Genomic DNA, 21,183 nt, shown 5'->3' on the forward strand with positions numbered 1-21,183 from the left:
AGGCCTTCCAGTTTCTAAGGTAACTTTATCTAGGTGGCTGTCTTCTGTGATCACTTACATTTATCAGCTCCGAGGCAAAGAGTTTGTTTCTAACCCAAAAGCCCATTCTACCAGAGCTCTGGCTACATCTACAGCTTTTCAAGCTAGACTTCCAATAGACACTATTCGTGCAGCAGCCACATGGGCCTCTCCTCGTACTTTTGTTTCACATTACAAATTAGATTTGGTCTCCAGAGACAGAGCGAATTTTGGTTCCACCGTTCTCAAGAGTCTGTTACATTGAGCCACCCAGGATAGAGGTGCTAGGGACGCGGTCCCATCCAGCAAGAATGAAGGCGAGATTGACAACTTAACATTTAGAAGTTATGTACCTACCATAACGTTCCATGTTAGTTGTCTTCTCTCGCCTTCTTTCTTGCCCCGCCTCCATCCCCTAGCCTGGTCAGACCGAAGATTATACATCTTCTATTAAGAGGTTATTACCTTTTTCTAGCTGTTCAACTCCTAGTGTCACTAGATTACGTTGATCCTTTCTAGAGGGTTATGATGTTATTTAGTATCCTTATTTTCTTCCTCCTCTTCAGTTGGAAGAAAATACTGCTATTTCTTTAGCTACCAAACGAGATCTGGGTAATCTCCGCCTTGCATCATGGGATATAGGGTTGCCTCGAGCTGGTAAAATTAGCTCTCGAGCTTAGCAAGTGCCGAGTCGGAGCCGAGGATCGGCTCCGAACCCATCCAGCAAGAAAGAAGGCGAGAGAAGACAACTAACATGGAACGTTATGGTAGGTACATAACTTCTAATTCCTCTTTGAGCTCCTGATCCTTTAGCTACTACCTTTCTGTCTGCTTTTCTTAAGGTATTTCTGATGGTATTGTACATAATAGCAACAAACCTGATCTGGGTTATTGCAGTAGTCAGTGGCATTATGGGTGAGGGAGGATGTTGTGAGTTGGATACTAGAATCTTTAAGAAGATGGCTAAGTCGGGTCCGAACCCATATGTTGAGGAAGAATGAAAATGAACAACACAGATGGAACGTTATGGTGATTACATAACTTCTTTGTTTGGCACTTAACATAAATATAGATATTCAGGTAGGTTAACTGTTACAGTCCAGGTACCTTGTCTTTCCGGTTCCCCTATGTATGGCTTCCTCTTTGTTTCCCACCAGGTTGAGGTGGCTTCCTAGTTTCCATTGGATACCTTCGCTCTTACTTTCTTACTGATCCCCAATCTTTCCTTTGTCTCCTGCCTAGAAAGAAGGATTAGAGTTCTTTGGAATGGACTTGAAGTTACAGCTGCACTGTATGATCCACTAGGGCTCTGGTATCTAGGTCTTTTCCCTGGCTGTTGCTGATACATGAAAGATCTGGAGATGGCAGCATCCCGTATATATGTTTGGTATAGCGGCTTTAGCGATCAGAGTTTGAATAGTTGCTTGAGCGCCTGTAGTTACTGGTGGGGAAGGATGGGACTGAGCAGACGCTGTTAGCTTGCCTGTCATGGGGGGTGAGAGTGGCAGCTCTGGGCGCACTAGGTGTCTACCCTGTAGAGTTAGTCTGTTGAGCCCATGCTAGCATTTTGTAAGCTGCAGTGAGCCTAGAGGAATTCAGCATGCAGTGAGGTACACTTCCCTTCGGAGGGCAGCTATAGCAGAGCTTGGAGGAGCCACTGTAGGGGATGGGGTAGGTCGGCCCTGCAAGACCAGCAAGCTGGCTCACTCCTTACCCACCTGACTGTCAGTGTAAGTGGATGAACTCAAAGAAAATTCCTAAACAGAAACAGAGGTGTAGGGCTCCCACCTCACCCATGTATTCCTGGTTCCAACAACTGCAGATGGAATGGACAGTTTTGGGAGCAGATAGAGGAACCATGGGTTTCAGCCTTCTGGGGGTGGGGATGAGAAAAAAAAAAATTAAATCAATCAAGTAATCAATCAGTGAGTTGATTAACCCTTTATACCACCATTATGCTTGCACCTTGCTGGGAGGGCATCGGCTAATGCCGGAGGAGTTTAAACTCGGGAAGTCGGGCCAACCACAAGATACTTCATATATGAGGACTGCAACAGTGAATATACCCAAACATCTACATTTATGGCAAGTTCTAACACAACTTACTTTCTTTATCATAAGCTCATGATTATAACATTGAGTTAGTCAGTGATGTACAGATTTATGGATTGTTAATATGCACTTGATCGGAAAGATCATTTGTAGCTAAGCCAGTGGAATTTCCACAATTAACAACCCCATTCCATGTGGATTTGTGGGCCAAGACTTGAGGTGTATTTGAAGTTACCTATCCATTCATCAAGTTTGCATTTGAAGAGAGTATATGCTCTTCACAAATGCTGGTTTCATTACTTTGATGCTCACAGTAAGTAGCCAGAAATGAATGCAGTTGCATAGGCAACCATTCTCATTATACCAAGGGTAAATATTTGTACTTACTTTTGCATTTGACAGATTTCTTCTCCTTGGGTAATCTGTATTGAACACAGTCCTTGTCTTTTAAGAAATCGTCGTCTTTGGTTATTTATATGGAACACTAGCTAGCATGACGTGTTTAATTTGAAACTTATTTTAGTGTTACTTTTTTAAGACTTCTTTTGAAAATAATGATAAACACGTTAACACTGAAAATTTACGTTACCAAGTTTAAGAAGAATTTAAAGTTTTGTCTGAGTGATGCATTTGTGTGATTATTTTTTTGTAATAATACATGTGAATGCTAATTGATATGCTGTAATATTCACAGGTGCAAACCCTACTGTTAAGAGAGCCAACGCTGCAGGGTCTAAAGAATCCAGCTCTTCCAGGGAAAGATTACGAGATCGTTCCCGGCCTGGTACTGGTAAAAAACAGTCATCCTCTGGGCAGAACATTAATGATGCAGCAATATCCAAACGTTCTCGTAATCGCATTTCAGTGGAGTCTGAAACTCGCATGAGCAAATCCAAATCAGATAATCAGATCCATGATAAAGCAGCTTTGGAAGCTAAAGTAAAAGACCTGTTGACACTAGCCAAAAATAAAGATGTTGAGATTATGCATCTGCGAAATGAACTCCGAGATATGCGCACTCAGCTGGGCTATGGTGAGGATCAGTCTGAAACAGATGAAAAGTCAGAGGTTGAACACAAAGAGCCTGTTCATCAGCCAACCGATGTAGAACTGACACTAATCCAGTTGCAAGATCAAAATACTGCCTTCAGGGAGGAGTTGAATCAGTTAAAAAATGAAAATCGAATGCTTAAGGACAGGCTAAATGCTTTAGGGTTTTCTTTAGAACAGAGGTTAGATAATACAGAAAAGCTCTTTAACTATCAGTCTTTGAGCCCTGAGATGGCGGCTGGTAGCCACAGTGATGGTGGTGGCACTTTTGCTTCATCTGTTGAGGGTTCTGCTCCAGGCTCCATGGAAGACCTGTTGAGTCAGGATGAAAATACGCTGATGGATGCTCAACGCACTAATTCCATAGATAATTTGGACAGTGAATCTAGTGAAGTTTACCAACCTCTCACCTCAAGTGATGATGCTTTAGATGCCCCTTCATCTTCATCAGAGTCTGAAAGTGCACCAAGCAGGGAACGAACTAGAAAAGGAAGCAGTGGAAATGTAAGTGAAGTTTCAGTGGCCTGCCTGACAGAGCGAATACATCAGATGGAAGAGAACCAACACAGCACATCCGAGGAACTTCAGGCCACACTTCAGGAACTTGCAGATCTGCAACAGATAACTCAAGAACTGAATGGGGAAAATGAAAGGCTTGGTGAGGAGAAAGTAATTCTTATGGATTCTTTGTGCCAGCAAAGTGACAAAATTGAGCATTACAGTAGGCAGATAGAGTACTTAAGAGCCCTTCTTGATGACCATCACATCTCTTACGTTATAGATGAAGATGTGAAAAGTGGGCGATACCTTGAACTAGAACAGCGTTACATGGAGGTTGCAGAAAATGCCCGCTTTGAACGCGAGCAGCTTTTAGGTGTTCAGCAGCATCTGAGTAACACTTTGAAAATGGCCGAGCAGGAGAATAAAGAGGCTCAGGAGATGATTGGAGCTCTGAAAGAACGCAACCATCACATGGATCGTATTATTGATACAGAGCAAAAAAACAAAGCTTCACTAGCAGCAGCCTTAGATGAGTACAAAGTCACAGTGGCCAGTGATCAGATAGAAGTTAATAGACTGAAATCTCAGTTGGAGCAGGAAAAACATAAAGTGACTGAGCTCTATTCTCTCCATAATTCTGGTGACAAAACTGACTTACATGAGCTGCTTGAGAGTGTCAGGATAGACAAAGAGAAAGCAGAATCACTCTCCACGAATTTGCAGGAAGAGTTGGCGCATTCCCACAATGACGTTAATCGTTTACAAGACACCATTGCCAAGGTAGGCTAAACAATTTTCCCATGAGTGGCTGTAGTGTAGCGGTCATGAAAATAAATTTGTAGCAGTGTAGCATACAGACCCAGCTGGCAATGCTGCTGGGACCAAGAATCAACTAATGAACACCAGAGAAAAAAGGTCCTGTCAAGCAAATTTTTTGTTTCCACACAAACAGCATTAAGGCACATCTGCAGAGGGTGTATTCAGAATGGCTATTGCAGTGTGGTAGCAGTTTCTGTAAGTACAGTCTGAAGTGTTTAGGGTAAAGGTGTCTGTTGCATTGAAGTTCTATAGCCACTGCACATGTTCTGTAGACAACACTGTTTTCATGTTTTTTTTTTTTATGTTTAGATTATTTTTCTTGAACATTTAATATAGGCATCTTCATACCTGACTTGCTTTACCTCCTGTTCTGTAAGCTTCTTTAACATTGATTTGCCTGTTTGCCTATGGGGAGGCTGCTTTGTATCCCTCATGGTGCTTCGTAATTAAAAAAAGTTCATTATCTCCAGTTTTAATCTTTCCATCTTCATTGGTGTATTCTTATTACTGTCAGTTTATCCTGTGAAAGATGATACTGTCCTGTGTTTATAATCTTTTTATACCCCATTCAATTTTTCATCTTAAGCAGTAAAACTGCTGGAAAAAAAAATCAAGTTTCTGCTGTATCACATCACCCTTGCAGATAAAGTTCATGTACTTCATTGACGGTGTCAATTTTTCAAATTAAGTAAAACTGCATTTAAATGGGTAAACAAATGTTTAAAAACTAGTTGGAATGTAAAAACTATACTTTTTAGTAAAATCAGTGTTTTTTTCCATCTAAAGATCAGAAATAGCAAAATCCTGTCTTACTTGTAGTGTGCTACTTTTATTATTTGTGAATAATTCATATGTGATATGTTTTGTAACAACTTAATTTTGATTGTCAACTTAACCTGCATTGTTTGCCTGTTTTGAAGAGAATGTTGTCTACAGTTGCCTTTATATGAAATTTAATTTGTGACATTTTTAAATAGTCTTAAATGATGTACTGAAAGTTAAAAGGTGCAACAACAGGAAAACCTCTTCTATTGGCTTTTGATTGCTTGTACTGTTTTCCTCTTCAGTTCAACATTTTTTCTCTTAGAAGGTGCACTTTACAAAAGAGCATGCTGTAATAATTGTGCACCTCACTAGAAGACTATGCATAGCCCCTGAGCATGCTGTAATAATTGTGCACCTCACTAGAAGACTATGCATAGCCCCTGAGCATGCTGTAATAATTGTGCACCTCACTAGAAGACTATGCATAGCCCCTGAGCATGCTGTAATAATTGTGCACCTCACCAGAAGACTATGCATAGCCCCTGAGCATGCTGTAATAATTGTACACCTCACTAAAAGACTATGCATAGCCCCTGAGCATGCTGTAATAATTGTGCACCTCACTAGAAGACTATGCATAGCCCCTGAGCATGCTGTAATAATTGTGCACCTCACTAGAAGACTATGCATAGCCCCTGAGCATGCTGTAATAATTGTGCACCTCACTAGAAGACTATGCATAGCCCCTGAGCATGCTGTAATAATTGTGCACCTCACTAGAAGACTATGCATAGCCCCTGAGCATGCTGTAATAATTGTGCACCTCACTAGAAGACTATGCATAGCCCCTGAGCATGCTGTAGTAATTGTGCACCTCACTAGAAGACTATGCATAGCCCCTGAGCATGCTGTAATAATTGTGCACCTCACTAAAAGACTATGCATAGCCCCTGAGCATGCTGTAGTAATTGTGCACCTCACTAGAAGACTATGCATAGCCCCTGAGCATGCTGTAATAATTGTGCACCTCACTAGAAGACTATGCATAGCCCCTGAGCATGCTGTAATAATTGTGCACCTCACTAGAAGACTATGCATAGCCCCTGAGCATGCTGTAATAATTGTGCACCTCACTAGAAGACTATGCATAGCCCCTGAGCATGCTGTAATAATTGTGCACCTCACTAGAAGACTATGCATACTCGCTAAACTTAAACTGCTCTTTTCTACCACTGTCAGAAGGTCGATCTAATTAGTTGCATCCATCCTAGAGACGTTCCACCGTTTGATGCTTAGTAATGCTTGGAGAGGAGAAAAATATGAAGCACTGCCATATGTGCTGGTGATTCAACCCAGCTAGCTGCAGACATACTTGGAGAAGGTTTTGTCCTATCTTATGTCTCAAAGGTAACAGTAGCTGAAATAGTCCATTGCATGGGGATCAGGGAAAGGAGTCTGTTATGCAGCGCTGTACCTTTTGCTGAACATGGTCAGAGTGCAGGCCTTTCTTTTGCAGTTTCCTAGAGATAAGTCTGTTCATGTGATAACCTCCTTATTTCTTTTCTGTCACACCTCACTGTCAGCTGACGAGGACTTGAGTTTGCGCCCACCTTCCTTGCCTCATGCCAATTCACATCCCTTACATGGCAAGTGCATTGGTGAGAATAGATTCTACCCACAAACCAGTTATTCAACCAGAATATCCCTAGAAGCTGTTTCTAAAGGTTTACTTTTGAAATCTGGAAACTGCATGGGTCGACTGGTCACAAAAAATCCTGAATCCAGAACAGCGAAATTCTGGCCAGGTCAAAACTGAATACATATACACCCGTAGTTCGATGTATTCGACATAGGAGGTGACGTCAGTCACCCATGCTATGCACCTTCAATATTGTGACATTCCATTGTCAACAGTGCGTGTAGTTCATTGTTTTGCAGGGGGCAAGCCCCCCTGCACCCCCCACACCCCCTGCAACTTGTATATACCAACTCCGAGATCACACTACACTGAGGAAATGGGCTAATTCCCTGTTCCTCACTGAACCGCGATCTTGGTGCACAATGCCGAACTAAATACTCGTTACACTACCCATTCGCAGTAGTGTAGTTGATGTATTTTATATCGGCATTCTGGCCATTGGAAAACTGCCTTTCAACCGCATGCTGGTCAACAGCAGTGACTTTGTGTATTTAATTGTAAAACATTCCTAGAATTAGTGTGGTCATAACTTAGTCCAGAGATTCATATAAGGCAACTGTTCCCACCAAACTTTTCCTTCCCTACATGTTGTATAACTTGATGGTCCATGTTGAGGAATGTCCAGCAGGTGCTGCCATGACAAAGTCTGCAGAACATGTAGCTGTTTATGATCTTGTGCAACCTTCTGTCACTGCGAGGGATATCAAGGAACATGGGGCCCAAAGCAGCATCTTTAAATGTGCATACCACCATTGTCTGGTGCCACTCTCAGCAGTAGTCCATTGTCACTCCACACTTAACTCTGTATGTGTGATGTAGGCACAAGTCATGCTAAGGACATGGTTCTTTTGAGCGGGGATACAGGATGTTCTTCATGTTTCACTGTTGCACTCATCACCTGTGGGTTATCCCTGCTGTGGTAGCCCTCGGTCGGCCCGAATACCAGAGTCAATGTTTTTGTGCGTCGGCTGCCGTCGCCTGTAGTATGATGTCAGGTCGTCAGTGCTATAAAGCAAGGCAGCCGACGTCATTACATCAGTTTTTCTTGCCATGGAGCCAGGAGCAAAAGCAGTTCACACGAGTGCCGGTCGGTCGCTACCAGAAGTTGAATTTCCATAGAAAACGTCTAAAGCTAAGTACACCCCATTGGGGACCCTTTTTTCTTGCTCTAACCAATGTCCGAAAAAGTTAACAATTGTCTCGCCTGTGGAAAGCTGATCCCACACTGAGACTTTCATTTTTACTGCATCACTTGTTTAGGCCCAGACCACAATGTCCCTTGTTGCCAGTTTTCTGCCCTCTTTTATGTGAGAACCATTCGCCTCAGAGCTCTTTTTGTAGACGATTATTTTCGTGTTCCGTCTTCGAATTCCGATATTGTGTCCATCAGCCAACAATCTGTGGATATTCCAACGATGGAGAGAGAAAGATAGAGACAGGCCACACAAGGCTAAGCCTTCCAACGATGCTACCACTAAGCAAGTCGTCATTTCTCCAGAATTCATTGAGGCACTTTTTCAGCCCCTGATGCCCAACTCGTTATCTATGCAGGCCTCTACCAAGACCCTTTTGGAGTCCGGTATGCTGCAGAAATCTACTTTGTGTTCTGAGCCTTTGGCTGTCTCTGCCTTGGTTGGGTCCGTAGCCGCGACACAGGCACCGGCTTCCGAGGAGGCCATTTGCACTACCAAAGCTAGACAAAAAAACGATGTCTTTGCATCAGACTACCATTTCTCAGAGACTGACGGATTCTCTCATGCCTAGAAGCTTGGCCACTCCTAGGAAGTCTGCTTCTAGCCACCATCTTGCTACTGCTCCCCCACCCCAAGCTCAAATGCTTAAAATGGGGGAGGATCTCATCTCAATTATCCGAGGTACTTGGGCCCCCACTCCTAAAAGGAAAAAGCATCCTTTTCCAGAAATTGTGACAGATCAAGAGTCTGAGGAATCTGATTATTCTGCTTTTGAAGAGGAACAACATCCCTTAACTGTTTGAGGATTCAGATGCAGAGGAATCCATCCCTTCTGACTCCCCTCCAGAAGACCTCTCTTTTGGGGAAACCCTTCCTTCCCTCAGGGAACATATCCAATGGGAAGCTCAAGACTTCCCACAGTCTAAGAAAAGACTTTGTTTTTGGACCTGCCCCAACACAGACTCCTGTCCATTCCACCTATTTTGGAGATGGTGGATGATGTTTTCCATGAATCCAGCTTAGCCCCTGATGCCCTGCCTCCTGCTCCAAGTAAACCTGACAGGTACTACAGAGTACCGGATTCTCACAAATACCTGTATAGGAATCCTGCTGCAGACCGTGAGGTTATTGCACAAGGGACCCAGAGGAGCTAAGACTAGTTATACCAAGAATCCTCTTCCTTCTGACAAAGACTCCAGAACTCTGGACAGATGGGGTAAGAAAGTATACACCTCTGCAACCTTAGCTGTCAGAGCACTCAATTGTCAGTTCCATTTGTTAAAATATCAACAACACACTTTGGAACAACTAAAACAGAAGATTGCTTCCTCTCCTGACTGTGCCAACTCAAAGGAGCTGGCAGAATTACTACACTCTGCTTGTCAAATGGCCAGGCACTCATTACAATGTGGATATGATGCCCTAGAAGCCTCTAGCAGGGCAGCAGTGACAGGATCTGTTATTAGGAGACATGCATGGCTGAAGGAACAACCTCTCCCTGATCATGTCAAGTCTAAACTTATTGATGCACCCCTAGACAAGGAGCACTTATTTGGGGAAAAAGCCAAAGTGCTTAAAAAGATGGAAGACAAAGCAAAATCTATGCAAATAGTAAAAGATTTCTTTCAATTTCAACCTCCCATATTCAGCAGGAACGTTCCCTCTAAGCACTAGACCTTCCCTGCACCCAGCAGACAGGGCCAAGATATACCCCGCAGGGACAGGCCAACCAGGCCCCTATCCTAGGGCTAGCAAAGAAGCAAACAATGGACCACTTCTTTCTCTTAAGCAGGGAGTTCTAAGCCAAGCTTTTATGGCAGGCACTCACAATGACTTCCCCTCCCACCTCTGCCCTCCATTCACTCATCAAAAACTAGGAGGAAGGCTCACTCTCTTCAAAGACAATTGGGTTTCTATAACCAAGGACCAGTGGATCTTAAAAATCATTTCTCAGGTATACAGATTCTCTTTCAGTGAACTCCCAATTCCAAGAGGGTACCCAGACCTCCCCACAAACCAGTTGGCAGCGGCATTGAAACAGGTCCAAACTCGAATATCCCAGGGGGCAGTAGAACCTGTCCTTCCAAATCAAACAGGAAAAGGTTTTTACTCCAGACTATTCCTTGTTCCTAGAAAAGAGGGCACTTGGCACCCCATCCTGGCCCTATCCAAACTGAACACCTTGGTGGTCCCCAAATTCAAAATGCTTACTTTGCAGAACCTCCTGCCTATGCTAACAAAAGATGCCTGGCTTGTGACACTAGACCTAAAAGATGCCTACCTCCACATGCCCATCATGGAATCATGCAGAAAATTCCTACGCTTCAGAGCAGGCTATCAACGCTTTCAGTTTTTTGCACTACCCTTTGGCTTATCTACTGCTCCCAGAGTTTTCACCAAATGCTTGGCCCCAGCTATAGCATTCTGCAGACGGAGAAATATACAGATTTACCCTTACCTGGACAACTACCTCATTCAGGCAGAGGGCAAAGAAAAGTTGCTCCAGGACTTTCTTTCACATCTCTCCTTACTTCCCTAGGGTTTACCATCAACGAAAAAAATTGAAACAAAACCCCACCAGGAAAATTATTTTCCTGGGAGCTGTGCAAGACACAGCATCCCAAATGGCCTTCCTATCCCCAGAAAAGCAGAGCTTCCTGCTTCACTACTTCAAGCAGCTGGCTTCCAGACACCACCTCACTGCGAGGAAGTTCCTGCAATCCCTGGGATACATGGCATCTTGCATCCTTCTTATCCCCTTCGCCAGGCTTCACATGATAAAACTTCATTGATACTTAAAGAACCTTTGGTGTTAGTACACTCAGTCCCTAGAGACCACACTCCCTCTGATCCCATGTATAAGGGCCAAATTTCTCTGGTGGGCAGAGGCCTGTGCCATGAACAAAGGTCTTCCCTTCATTCTCCGCCCTTCCGGCCAGACCATCACCACCGATGCCTCAGACATTGCTTGGGGCGCTCACCTAGCAGGCAGGTGTACCCAAAGCCTTTGGAATGCCCAGCAACTTTGCTTGCTTGCACATCAGTCAGAAAGAAATGATGGCAGTACAAAAGGCTCTGACTTCCTTCCAACCCCATCTCAGGCCAGGGGTCCTCCTTACAAAAACAAACAACACAGTGATGTGGTACATCAACAAGCAGGGAGGCACCCAATCTTACCCCCTGTGCAGGTTAGCCATGAGTCTAAGACTTACAGCTACCTCCACGGAGGCTACAGCTAATTGCCAAATACCTACCAGGGGTCCGCAACACCCTGGCAGACCACCTAATAAGAAACTTACTGGACCCCCACGAATGGCAGCTCCACAGAGTTTTTCTGCAAATCACTCGGGAGTGGGGGACCCCAGAAGTGAATCTCTCTGCCTCGCACATCATCCACCAGCTGCAGAGGTTCTGCACCAGGGAGATGTTCTTAGTGTTTTACTGTTGCAGTCATCACATTTGGGTTATCTGCTTGCAGTAGCCCTCAGTCGGCCTGATTATCAAAGTCTTGGGTCCTGCATCGGTTGCTGTCTCATCTTCCATGACATCAGGTAGTCAGGGGTATAAAGCATGCAGCCGACACCATTGCATCAGTCTTTCTTGCTGTGTGGTGCCCGAAGCAGAAGCAGTTCACAAGTGCCGGTCGGCCGACTCCTGAAATTTTTGTTTTCGAGTTTCAGAATCGAAATCTTCAACTAAAGCTAAGTACCCCGTTGGGAAAACTTTTTCTTGCTCTAAACCGATGTCAGTAAAGGTCAATAATTGTATTTCTTGTGGAAAGCAAATTTTGTGCCTTATTTAAACAACAAACTATTCGTCGTCTGTATATTTACGCTTCTAAATATTTTGGTACTCGGTTCAATTATCCAGATATGGCTTCGGTAAGCCACCCAACTACCGACATTCCGAAAAAAATGCAAAGATAGACAGACATGCCGCCTAGGTCCAGAGCTGCCAATGAGGCTTCTCCTAAGCTAGTCGCCAGTTCGTCGGTACTCAGTGAGGTGCTTTCGCAGCCCCTGATACCCGCTACTTCATATTTGCAGTCCTCTACTGATACCCATTCAGAGTCTGGTATGCCGCGAGATGCTTCAACTGTGGAACCTGTGGATGTCTGTACCGTGGATGGGTCCAGAGCCGCTGTGCAGGCACCGACTTCTGATGGTGTATTCAGGCCTACTGACTTGCGTATTAAACCGACGCCATCTTCTTCTTCAAGGCCTAAAACTCGATCCATGCCTAGAAAACCGACACCCAGACCGCATGGTCAGGCCTGTATGCCTAAAAAACAAATAAGAGTGGCTGAAGACCTTATTACTTTAATCAGGGGGCGCCAACCTTCCTCCTCTAAGAGACCTAGGACTGAATTTGCTTATGATTCTGAAATTCCTGTTTCCTCTAATGACCAGGATTTACCCTTCTCTACCTATGAGGATTCTGATGCAGAGGACTCTATTCCCTCTGCTTCCCCTCCAGAGGATTTCTCTTTTGATGAAACCTTGCATACTCTTGGGGAGCATTTTTGCTGGGAAAGCCAGGATTACTCTGATTCTAAAAAGAGCCTTAGGGAGTTCTTACTCCTGCCCCAACACAGGCCTTTAGCTCTCCCCCTCTGTACTGGACATTGTTGATGATGCATTTTCAGAATCTAGCCTGGCCCCTGACCTTACCTTACCTCCTGCTCCCAGAAAACCAGATAGATATTACAGGGTTCTTGACTTTCACAAGTTCCTCTTTAAAAATCCTACTGCGGATCCTGAGACCATTTCACAGGGACCCAAGGGCATTAAGGCTACTACTGCCAAAAAACCTACCCCCCTCTGATAGAGATTCCAGGGCGCTGGATAGATGGGGTAATAAGGTATACACTGCAGCCTTGGCCATTAGGGCCTTAAACTGCCAGTTTCATATGTTAAAGTATCAGCAGCATATTATTGGATTGCTTAAACAGAAAATGATGTTGATTCCTGACTGTGCTGAAAATAAGGATTTACAGGATTTAATGCATTCTGCTGAACAAGTTGGAAAACATACTTTGCAATGTGGTTTTGATTTACTAGAGGCATCTTGCTGGGCTGCTGTCACGGAGTCTGTACTTAGAAGGCATGCTTGGCTTAAGGAGCAATCTTTGCCAGATCATGTTAAAGCTAAATTGCTGGATGTTCCCTTAAACCAAGACCCGCCTGTTTGGCAACAGAGCAGTAGTAATACTTAAAAAGATGGAGGAAAAAGCTAAATCTATGCAAATTGTTAAAGACTTCCTGCAAGTGCAGCCTCCCAAGATTTAGTAGACATTGGCCTTCTAAGAATTGGTCCTTTCCTACCTCTTCCAGGCCTTCTCAGTCCAAACCCAAAACCAGCAGAACACCCTGGCTTTAGTCCCAAGGTACGCACAGGACTAAGCAGTGGGGGGCTCCCACTTCCAAATCAGGGAGTAGTAAGACTGCCCCCCCCCAATGGTAAACTGTCTCAATGACTTAACCTTAAAACCTCCAAGCCCTTCTCAACTGACTGCTCCTTTAGGGGGAAAGATTTCTCTGCAGGCAAAAAACTGGGAACTCATTACCCAGGACAAATGGGTTTTAAACATAGTTTCCCCAAGGATACAGATTCCACTTCCACACTTTACCAACCCCAAATGGTTGGCCAGATCTACCTCCAGATCAGTGAGCAGAGGCTTAAAAGCAAGTACTCTCTTAGGTATAAGGGCTATTCAGACTGCCCCAGAAGATGAAAGGGGACAAGGTTTCTACTCGAGACTTTTCCTGGTGCCAAGAAAAGACAACACATGGTGTCCTATCCTGGATCTCTATATACGAAACACCTTTTTGGTGATCCCAAAACTCAAGATGCTAACTCTTCACCAGTTGCTTCCTATGCTAGTCAAGGATGCCTGGTTGGCAACACTGGATTTAAAGGAGGCCTACCTCCACATCACAATCAGGGAATCTTGCAGAAGATGCCTACACTTCAAAGCAGGCTACATGCACCATCAGTTCTCTGCACTGCCCTTTGTCTTGTCTACTGCGCCCAGGGTATTCACGAAGTACCTAGCTCCAGTCATTGCATTTTGCAGGCAACGAAATATTTAAATATACCCATACCTGGACGATTGTCTAATTCAGGCAGAAAGCCAGGACATACTTTTGAATCATCGGACATTTGTACAAAAGGTGTTAACTTGTCTGGGGTACACCATAAATGAAAATAAATCACATCTTGTACCCTGTCAACAAGTTGTATTCCTGGGAGCAAGCTTGAACACAACTTTCAGATGACTTTCCTCACGCCAGAGAAACAAGTTCATTTGACAGCTTACACCAAACTAATGGCCACAAAAACCCTGCTATCTGCAAGACAAATTCTGCAAGCCTTTGAGTTCATGGCCTCCTGCATTCTCCTAATTCCATATGCAAAACTGCATATGAGGAAACTACAATTGTGTATAAAATGCCTATGGTGTCAACATTCTCAGGATCTAGAAGCAATGATTCCTATCATACCTTGTCTACAGTTAGAGTTCCTTTGGTGGGCAAGAGGCCTGCCACCAAAACAATGGACTGCAATTCACTCTACCCCCTGCCGCCCAAACCCTAACAACAGACGCATCAGAGTGTGCATGGGGGGCTCACTTGGCAGGGAGGTGCATTCAGGGCAAATGGAACCCAAGTCAAATGCACCTGCATATCAATCAAAAAGAAATTTTAGCTGTGCAGAATGCTCTGACAGCCTTCAAGGACCACATTCTTCCAGGACAATTAATGGAAAAGACGGACAGCACCACTGTTATGTGGTACATAAACAAGCAGGGGGGAACCCACTCATACTCTCTCTGCAGACTAGCCATGGCCCTGTGGAACACCGCCTTGAGCTACCAAGTACACCTACAGGCTCAATTCCTGACAGAAAAGCTAAATACACTGGCAGACGAACTAAGCAGAAATCTCATGGACCCACACGAGTGGAAACTGGAGCCAAAGACATTCAACATGTTGATAAACAAATGGGGGGAGCCCAGATATGGACCCCAGAACTACCAATTGGACAAATTTTGCACAAGGACTCCCCACAAACGAGTTTGGAAAGTGGATGCCCTGTCCTTGACCTGGAAAAATCTATCAATTTATGCTTTTCCTCTTCTGCCTCTCCTCTCCAAGGTACTACTGAAGATCAAACAGGACAAACAAAGGACGATACTGATTGCACCAGACTGGCTACGCCAGCACTAGTACCCCCTCTTGCGCAGTGTGTCACTGCTGGCACCATGGCACCTGCCTCAGACCCCTACCCTGCTGTCCCAGCAGGAGGGACAGATTCTGCACCCTCAGCTTCAAACCCTGAACCTGGCAGCCTGGCTAATTACCTGATCTTTCCATTACCATCCCTCAGTAAACAAGTGTTGGATGTCATTCTGGAGGCAAGGAGGCCTAGTACTAGAAAATCTTATGCTGAAAAATGGAAACTATTCTGTTCCTGGAACCAAACTCAAGGGATGGGCAGAGCAGCGCCCAGTTTACCTCAGATTCTTCAGTACTTAACTGAGATGCTTCACAAGGGCCTTTCCTTTTCCTCCTTTAAAATTCATGCCATTTCAGCTCATTACAACACAGAACCACCCGTCTTCTCTCATCCACTTCTCAAGCAGTTCCTCAGAGGGACCAAAAACTTAAGACCACACAGGAGAGCCCCAACTCCAGCCTGGGACCTTAACTTTGTATTGGAAAAACTCACTCTTCCTCCTTTTGAGCCAGCTGCAAGTGCAGAGTTAAAATTCCTTTCTTGGAAAACAGCCTTCCTTTTAGCTATCACTTCATCATGAATTACAGGCCCTTATGGCAGTGGAGCCTTTCATCATCTTTCATGCGGACAGGGTGCCCCTCAGGACCAATCCCTCCTTTATGCCCAAGGTAGTATCCAGTGTGGCTCTTAATCAGTCCATTCATTTGCCAACCTTCTTTTCTAATACACAGAACAAAGGGGAATGGATATTGCACTCCTTAGATGTGCACAGACAACTTAGATTTTACTTGGGCAAGACTAAACCTCTCAGGAAATCTGAACAGCTGCTAGTGGCATTTGCTGCAGGGGCAGAGGGGAAGGCCATTTCAAAGCAAACCATCTCTAAATGGATAGGCCTTTGCATTCATTTCTGCTATAAGCACCATAGAAAACCTATCCCACAGGTGATAAGACCACATTCAACCAGGGCTGCATCTATCTCTACAGCCTTTCTCAGAGGTGTCCCTACCAGGGACATCCTAGAAGCTGCTACCTGGAGTTCTGTACATACTTTCACCAAGCATTACCATTTACCAATTTTCTCTAAATCCAGAGCTGGTTTTGCCACTGCAGTCTTGCAGGGCCTCATAGCTGGTCCTAATGCTATATAAATTCCTCCTCCCATCCTTAGCTTTGGGAATCTACCCAAATGTTATAACTGCAACAGTGAAACACGAAGAACATAGTACAGTTGTATACACTTACCATAAATGTAGATGTTCGAGTGTATTCACTGTTGCAGTCCTGGTTACCCTCCAGCCCCTTGACTTCTTTTGGCTATACCTCTATTCCTTTTTGCTATGCTTAAAAGCTTTTTGGTGTATTTTCTTTTTTGTTGGAGGTATAACCTTGTATATATATATATATATATATATATATATATATATATATATATATATATATATTTGCTTCCCACTACATCTGGGGCAAGAAAAACTGATGTAATGGCATCGGCTGCATGCTTTATACCCCTGACTACCTGACGTCATGGAAGATGAGACAGCAACTGACGCAGGACCCAAGATTTTGATAATCAGGCCAACTGAGGGCTACTGCAAGCAGATAACCCAAATGTGATGACTGCAGCAGTGAATACATTTCAACATCTACATTTAGGGTAAGTGTACACAACTGTACTTTCCACTGCCTAGCGTGGAAAGTGGATGCCTTGACTTTTCCCTGGAACTCCCTCTTTGTGTACACGTTCCCTCCTCTGCCCCTTATTCCCATGATTCTGATCAAAATAAGACAGGGGAGGCCAAGGGCCATCCTCATTGCTCCAGACTGGCCCAGACAGCACTGGTATTACTTGTTACACAGCCTGACCTTACAGCCCCCAAAGCTGCTTCCCCTGATGTCAGACCTCTTGACCCAGGAAGGGGGGGGGTAGGTACTGCACCCAGAACTACAGATTCTCAATCTTTCAGCATGGCTTGTACACTAAAAACTAACAAGGAATCCCTGTTAAGCAAACAAGGTCATGGACATCATCACAGAAGCCAGAAGGCCCAGCATAAGAAAATCATATACAGGAAAATGGAAACGATTCTGCTCCTGGAAACAATCAAAGAGGGGCAGTACCTCCCAACCTTCCATCCCTCTTATCCTGGATTACCTTGCAGAGTTGCTCAATAGTGGCCTCTGTTTCTGCTCTGTTAAAATTTATGCCTCAGCCATTTCAGCCCATTATGATTCAAACCCACCCTCTTCTTTCATCCTTGAATTAAGCAATTCCTCAGAGGGGCTTCTAATATCAGGCCTTCCAGAAGACCTCCCACTCCACCCTGGGACCTGAAGTATGTGTTAGAAAAACTAACCTTACCTCCTTTCGAACCTGCTACTTCTACAGAATTGAAATACCTAGCTGTCACATCAACCAGAAGGGTCTCGGAACTTCAAGCTCCCATGGCTGTTGAGCCCTTCATCATTTTTCATGCAGACAGTCTCCCTGAGGACTAACCCCTCCTTTATGCCCAAGGTGGTATCTGATGTGACCCTTAACCAGGCCATACACCTTCCCACCTTCTTTCCCAACCCTCAGAACAAGGGGGAAAGAATCCTACACTCAATAGATGTACACAGGCTACTCTGATACTTTCTGGACCGTACTAAGCCATTCAGAAAAACAGACCAACTACTTTAAGCTTTGCCCTACGGGCAGAGGGGAAACCCATCTCCAAACCTTTTCCAAATGGACTTCACACTGTATCCACTTTTGCTACAGACTACATGGGAAACCCATCCCTAAGTCTAGCCGTACCCACTCCACTAGGGCAACCTCCACTTCCACTGCCTTCCTCAGAGGAGTACCCACCAGGGTAATCTTGGAAGCGGCCACCTGGACTTCTGTCCATACCTTTACAAAACATTACCACCTACCCCTCTTTTCTAAGTCTAGGGCAGGTTTTGCCTCTGCAGTTCTACAGGGCCTCCTGACCTATACCTAGGACTCAACCTATCCTTCCACCCCTTTCCTCAGCTTTGGGAATCCTCCCACAGGTGATGACTGCAACAGTGAAACACAAAGAACATAGTACAGTTGTGTACACTTCCTATAAATGTAGATGTTTGAGTGTATTCAGTTTGTTGCAGTCGTGGGATCCCTCCCTCCATCCCCCATTTAACATCTTCCCCTAGACAGACATAACTTCCCTAAGTGGCTTTTGGCCACCAGGACCACTACTCTCTTTTCCCTTGTGTTTCTGATGGGTTAGGGCAAGAAAAACTGATGTAATGACGTTGGCTGCCATGCTTTATAGCACTGACGACCTGACATTAGACTACAGGCGACTGCAGCCGGCGCACAAAACACTGACTCTGGTATTTGGGCCGACCGAGGGCTACCACAACAGGGATAACCCATAATTGATGACTGCAACAATGAATACACTCTAACATCTACATTTATGGTAAGTGTACACAACTGTACTATCTGAATTGCTTAGACATAGTAAGGCCTTACTAAGTTTAATGCTGTTGGCTGCTGAAAAAGCAATTAGTAGAAAATGGAAATTAAAATCTAAACCATCTTTTAACTGAATATTCTAAAGGAGATAGCTTACTTATTCAAGTGAAACTTAATGTAAATTTACTCCAGGTCAGGCACCTATGTGTCTCTTACAGAGAGGAAGATTGCAAATTTTTGATTACTTGTGCCTACGTTTTTATAACCCCCACAAAACCCAAGAGACCAATATCTTGTTAATATTTCTGAGAAGCACTTCTAGGCTTAAAAAGGCACTTCTCCTATGATTCTATAAGAACAGGAGGTGGGATCTTTAGAAAAGGGAAGGAACAAATGTCAAAGTAGTAAATGGAATCCGTGGGAATAATGCTTACGTACAGAACAATGTTCTTGATGAGTAGTCAGGTTTAAGGAAAGGTAGGAATGCAGTACTGGAGTGAATGCTAATTGGTAAAATACATATCCATACTGCTGGATGATGGTAATGGAAAGTGTTGATAGAATTTGTGTTCTTTTTAAAATGTCATTGTTTTCAGAAAGATGTTCAAAAAAATGGAAAAACATTGGCCAGGATTCAGAACGATTCCCTCCTCCTGCATTAGGTAGTTATCCCAGGTTGGTCAATTTGCATGACTGAGACAGGATCTTTGATTCAGAGGCACAATAAAAGAGCAATACGATGTCAGTGACTCATTGTCATGTTTCTTGAGCATTATGCTGTCAGACTTGACCATCCTAATGTTCTCCCTGCCAGCCCATGCATTGAGGGGTATCATAGGCACCCCTTACAGTATACTCACACACACACACACACACACACACAACAGCATTCATGGTTCTTCAGACATGCGCACACACTCATGGCTCTGTTATATTTAGTTGAACCACAACAAATCCCATAGGAGTAAATGGGTGAAGCCTGTTAAGATTCACTTTTCCTTCCTACAGAAAAAAAACACTCTCCAGAGACATTGTCTGTGTTATGCCATTTCTGTGACAGAACACATGGCTAGTTGTCATTAGCAATGCCTCTGGACTGCTGCATCAGCATGCAACGTCCCCAGTGAGATTGCTGTCAGTATTGAGGCCTTCACCTGGGGAAATCTTAGCAGGAGACTGGTGTCTGAATTAGAAAAGTGTGTGACAATACAGAAGGTATTGTCTGTGCTGCATGGGAGCAAAGCACAATATATGAGGTACTGAGTGAAACTCTTAGCCTTCCTCCATATGAGGAGGAAGGTAGCAGAGGGGATTTAGTGGGAAGGGCTAATGAACAGTCCTTGGTCTTTGTCAGATCACATTGCCAGAGGAATGTAGGGCAAGCTTCAGTTACAACTTCTTGGAGGTTGTCCATTTTTGAAATGTTGTCCTGCCTCCATATGTAGTAGGCTTATTCTTGACTAGTAAGGATGTAAGCTCCTCTCCATCTTCAGTAGATAACGGAAGGCCTGGAAGAATTTCACTCTCCTCCTTTCACATTATACGTGGTTATTTTTGTAGGTACCGCCATTCCCCAGTAGACTGGCTGTAGTCATTTGAACAATTGGTCTGATCTTAGGGAGTTACTGTCTGAACCACTTGGTCATAGCTCAGTGGTTGCAATCTGGGCTGTTTTCCCCTGATGCCTGCATGAGCTCAGCAGGGCTTAACTCATTACATCCGAGTGACGCCTCCAGGTGCATCTGCAGTTACCCCCTACTGCTCCTCTAGGCGTCAAATATTACTTGTTCATACTTGCATTAATAATTCCAAAACCACGCTACATACAAGGTATCAGAATATTTTATCTTGAAGCATACATGATGGCAAACAGAATTGTACTGATATTTGACCTCTGTCAATGAGTATTTATTAGAATTGTAAGGTGATAACTTCATTTTAAAGGCTTAGGCCACACCCACTAGGAGTTAAAGGTACACACTCAAAAGACTTGTACTGGAGGGACCAGGTTGAGAACGATTCACCAAATCTTGCTATGCCATGGCTTGAACTCTTAAGCTTTCAGATTCAGACAGCTCTTTTTCAAGTCTGGTATTTTCTGTGCACCCCTTAGGAAACATGGGATTATGCAAGTAGTGGACTTATTTGGAACCCTCTTGAAGTTCTTCCACTTTTGGCAGATATGCCTTTCTGTTGCCCAGCGCATGGAGTATACTCCACCTCAAATGTACTGTTTGTGCATTATGAATTTGTCACTGCTAGAGTTAGATTGGGATTCCTTCCTTATAGTTTTCTTTCAAGGAATTTAGGACCTGAAGGCCAGTAACTTTCAGACCTTTAAGAATACCAACTCTGTTCACTGCACAGCTCTCTTTCTGTTGACCCTTTCTTTGGGAGAAAAA

General features: G+C 44.1%; 1 protein-coding gene across 1 annotated transcript in view; it reads left to right on the forward strand.

The window, feature by feature from the left end:
- Positions 1 to 21,183, forward strand: part of SPECC1L (sperm antigen with calponin homology and coiled-coil domains 1 like) — a 2,326,126-nt gene that overhangs the window by 801,563 nt on the left and 1,503,380 nt on the right. Inside the window, exon 4 of the mRNA XM_044068824.1 lies at positions 2,765 to 4,401. Coding sequence (XP_043924759.1) covers positions 2,765 to 4,401 — 1,637 coding nt within the window. The remainder of the gene's footprint in view (positions 1 to 2,764; positions 4,402 to 21,183) is intronic.

The sequence above is a fragment of the Protopterus annectens genome, chromosome 4.part0 (genome assembly GCF_019279795.1).
Source record: "Protopterus annectens isolate FY-2018-M chromosome 4.part0, PAN1.0, whole genome shotgun sequence".
In the NCBI taxonomy this organism is placed as follows: Eukaryota; Metazoa; Chordata; order Ceratodontiformes; family Protopteridae; genus Protopterus; species Protopterus annectens.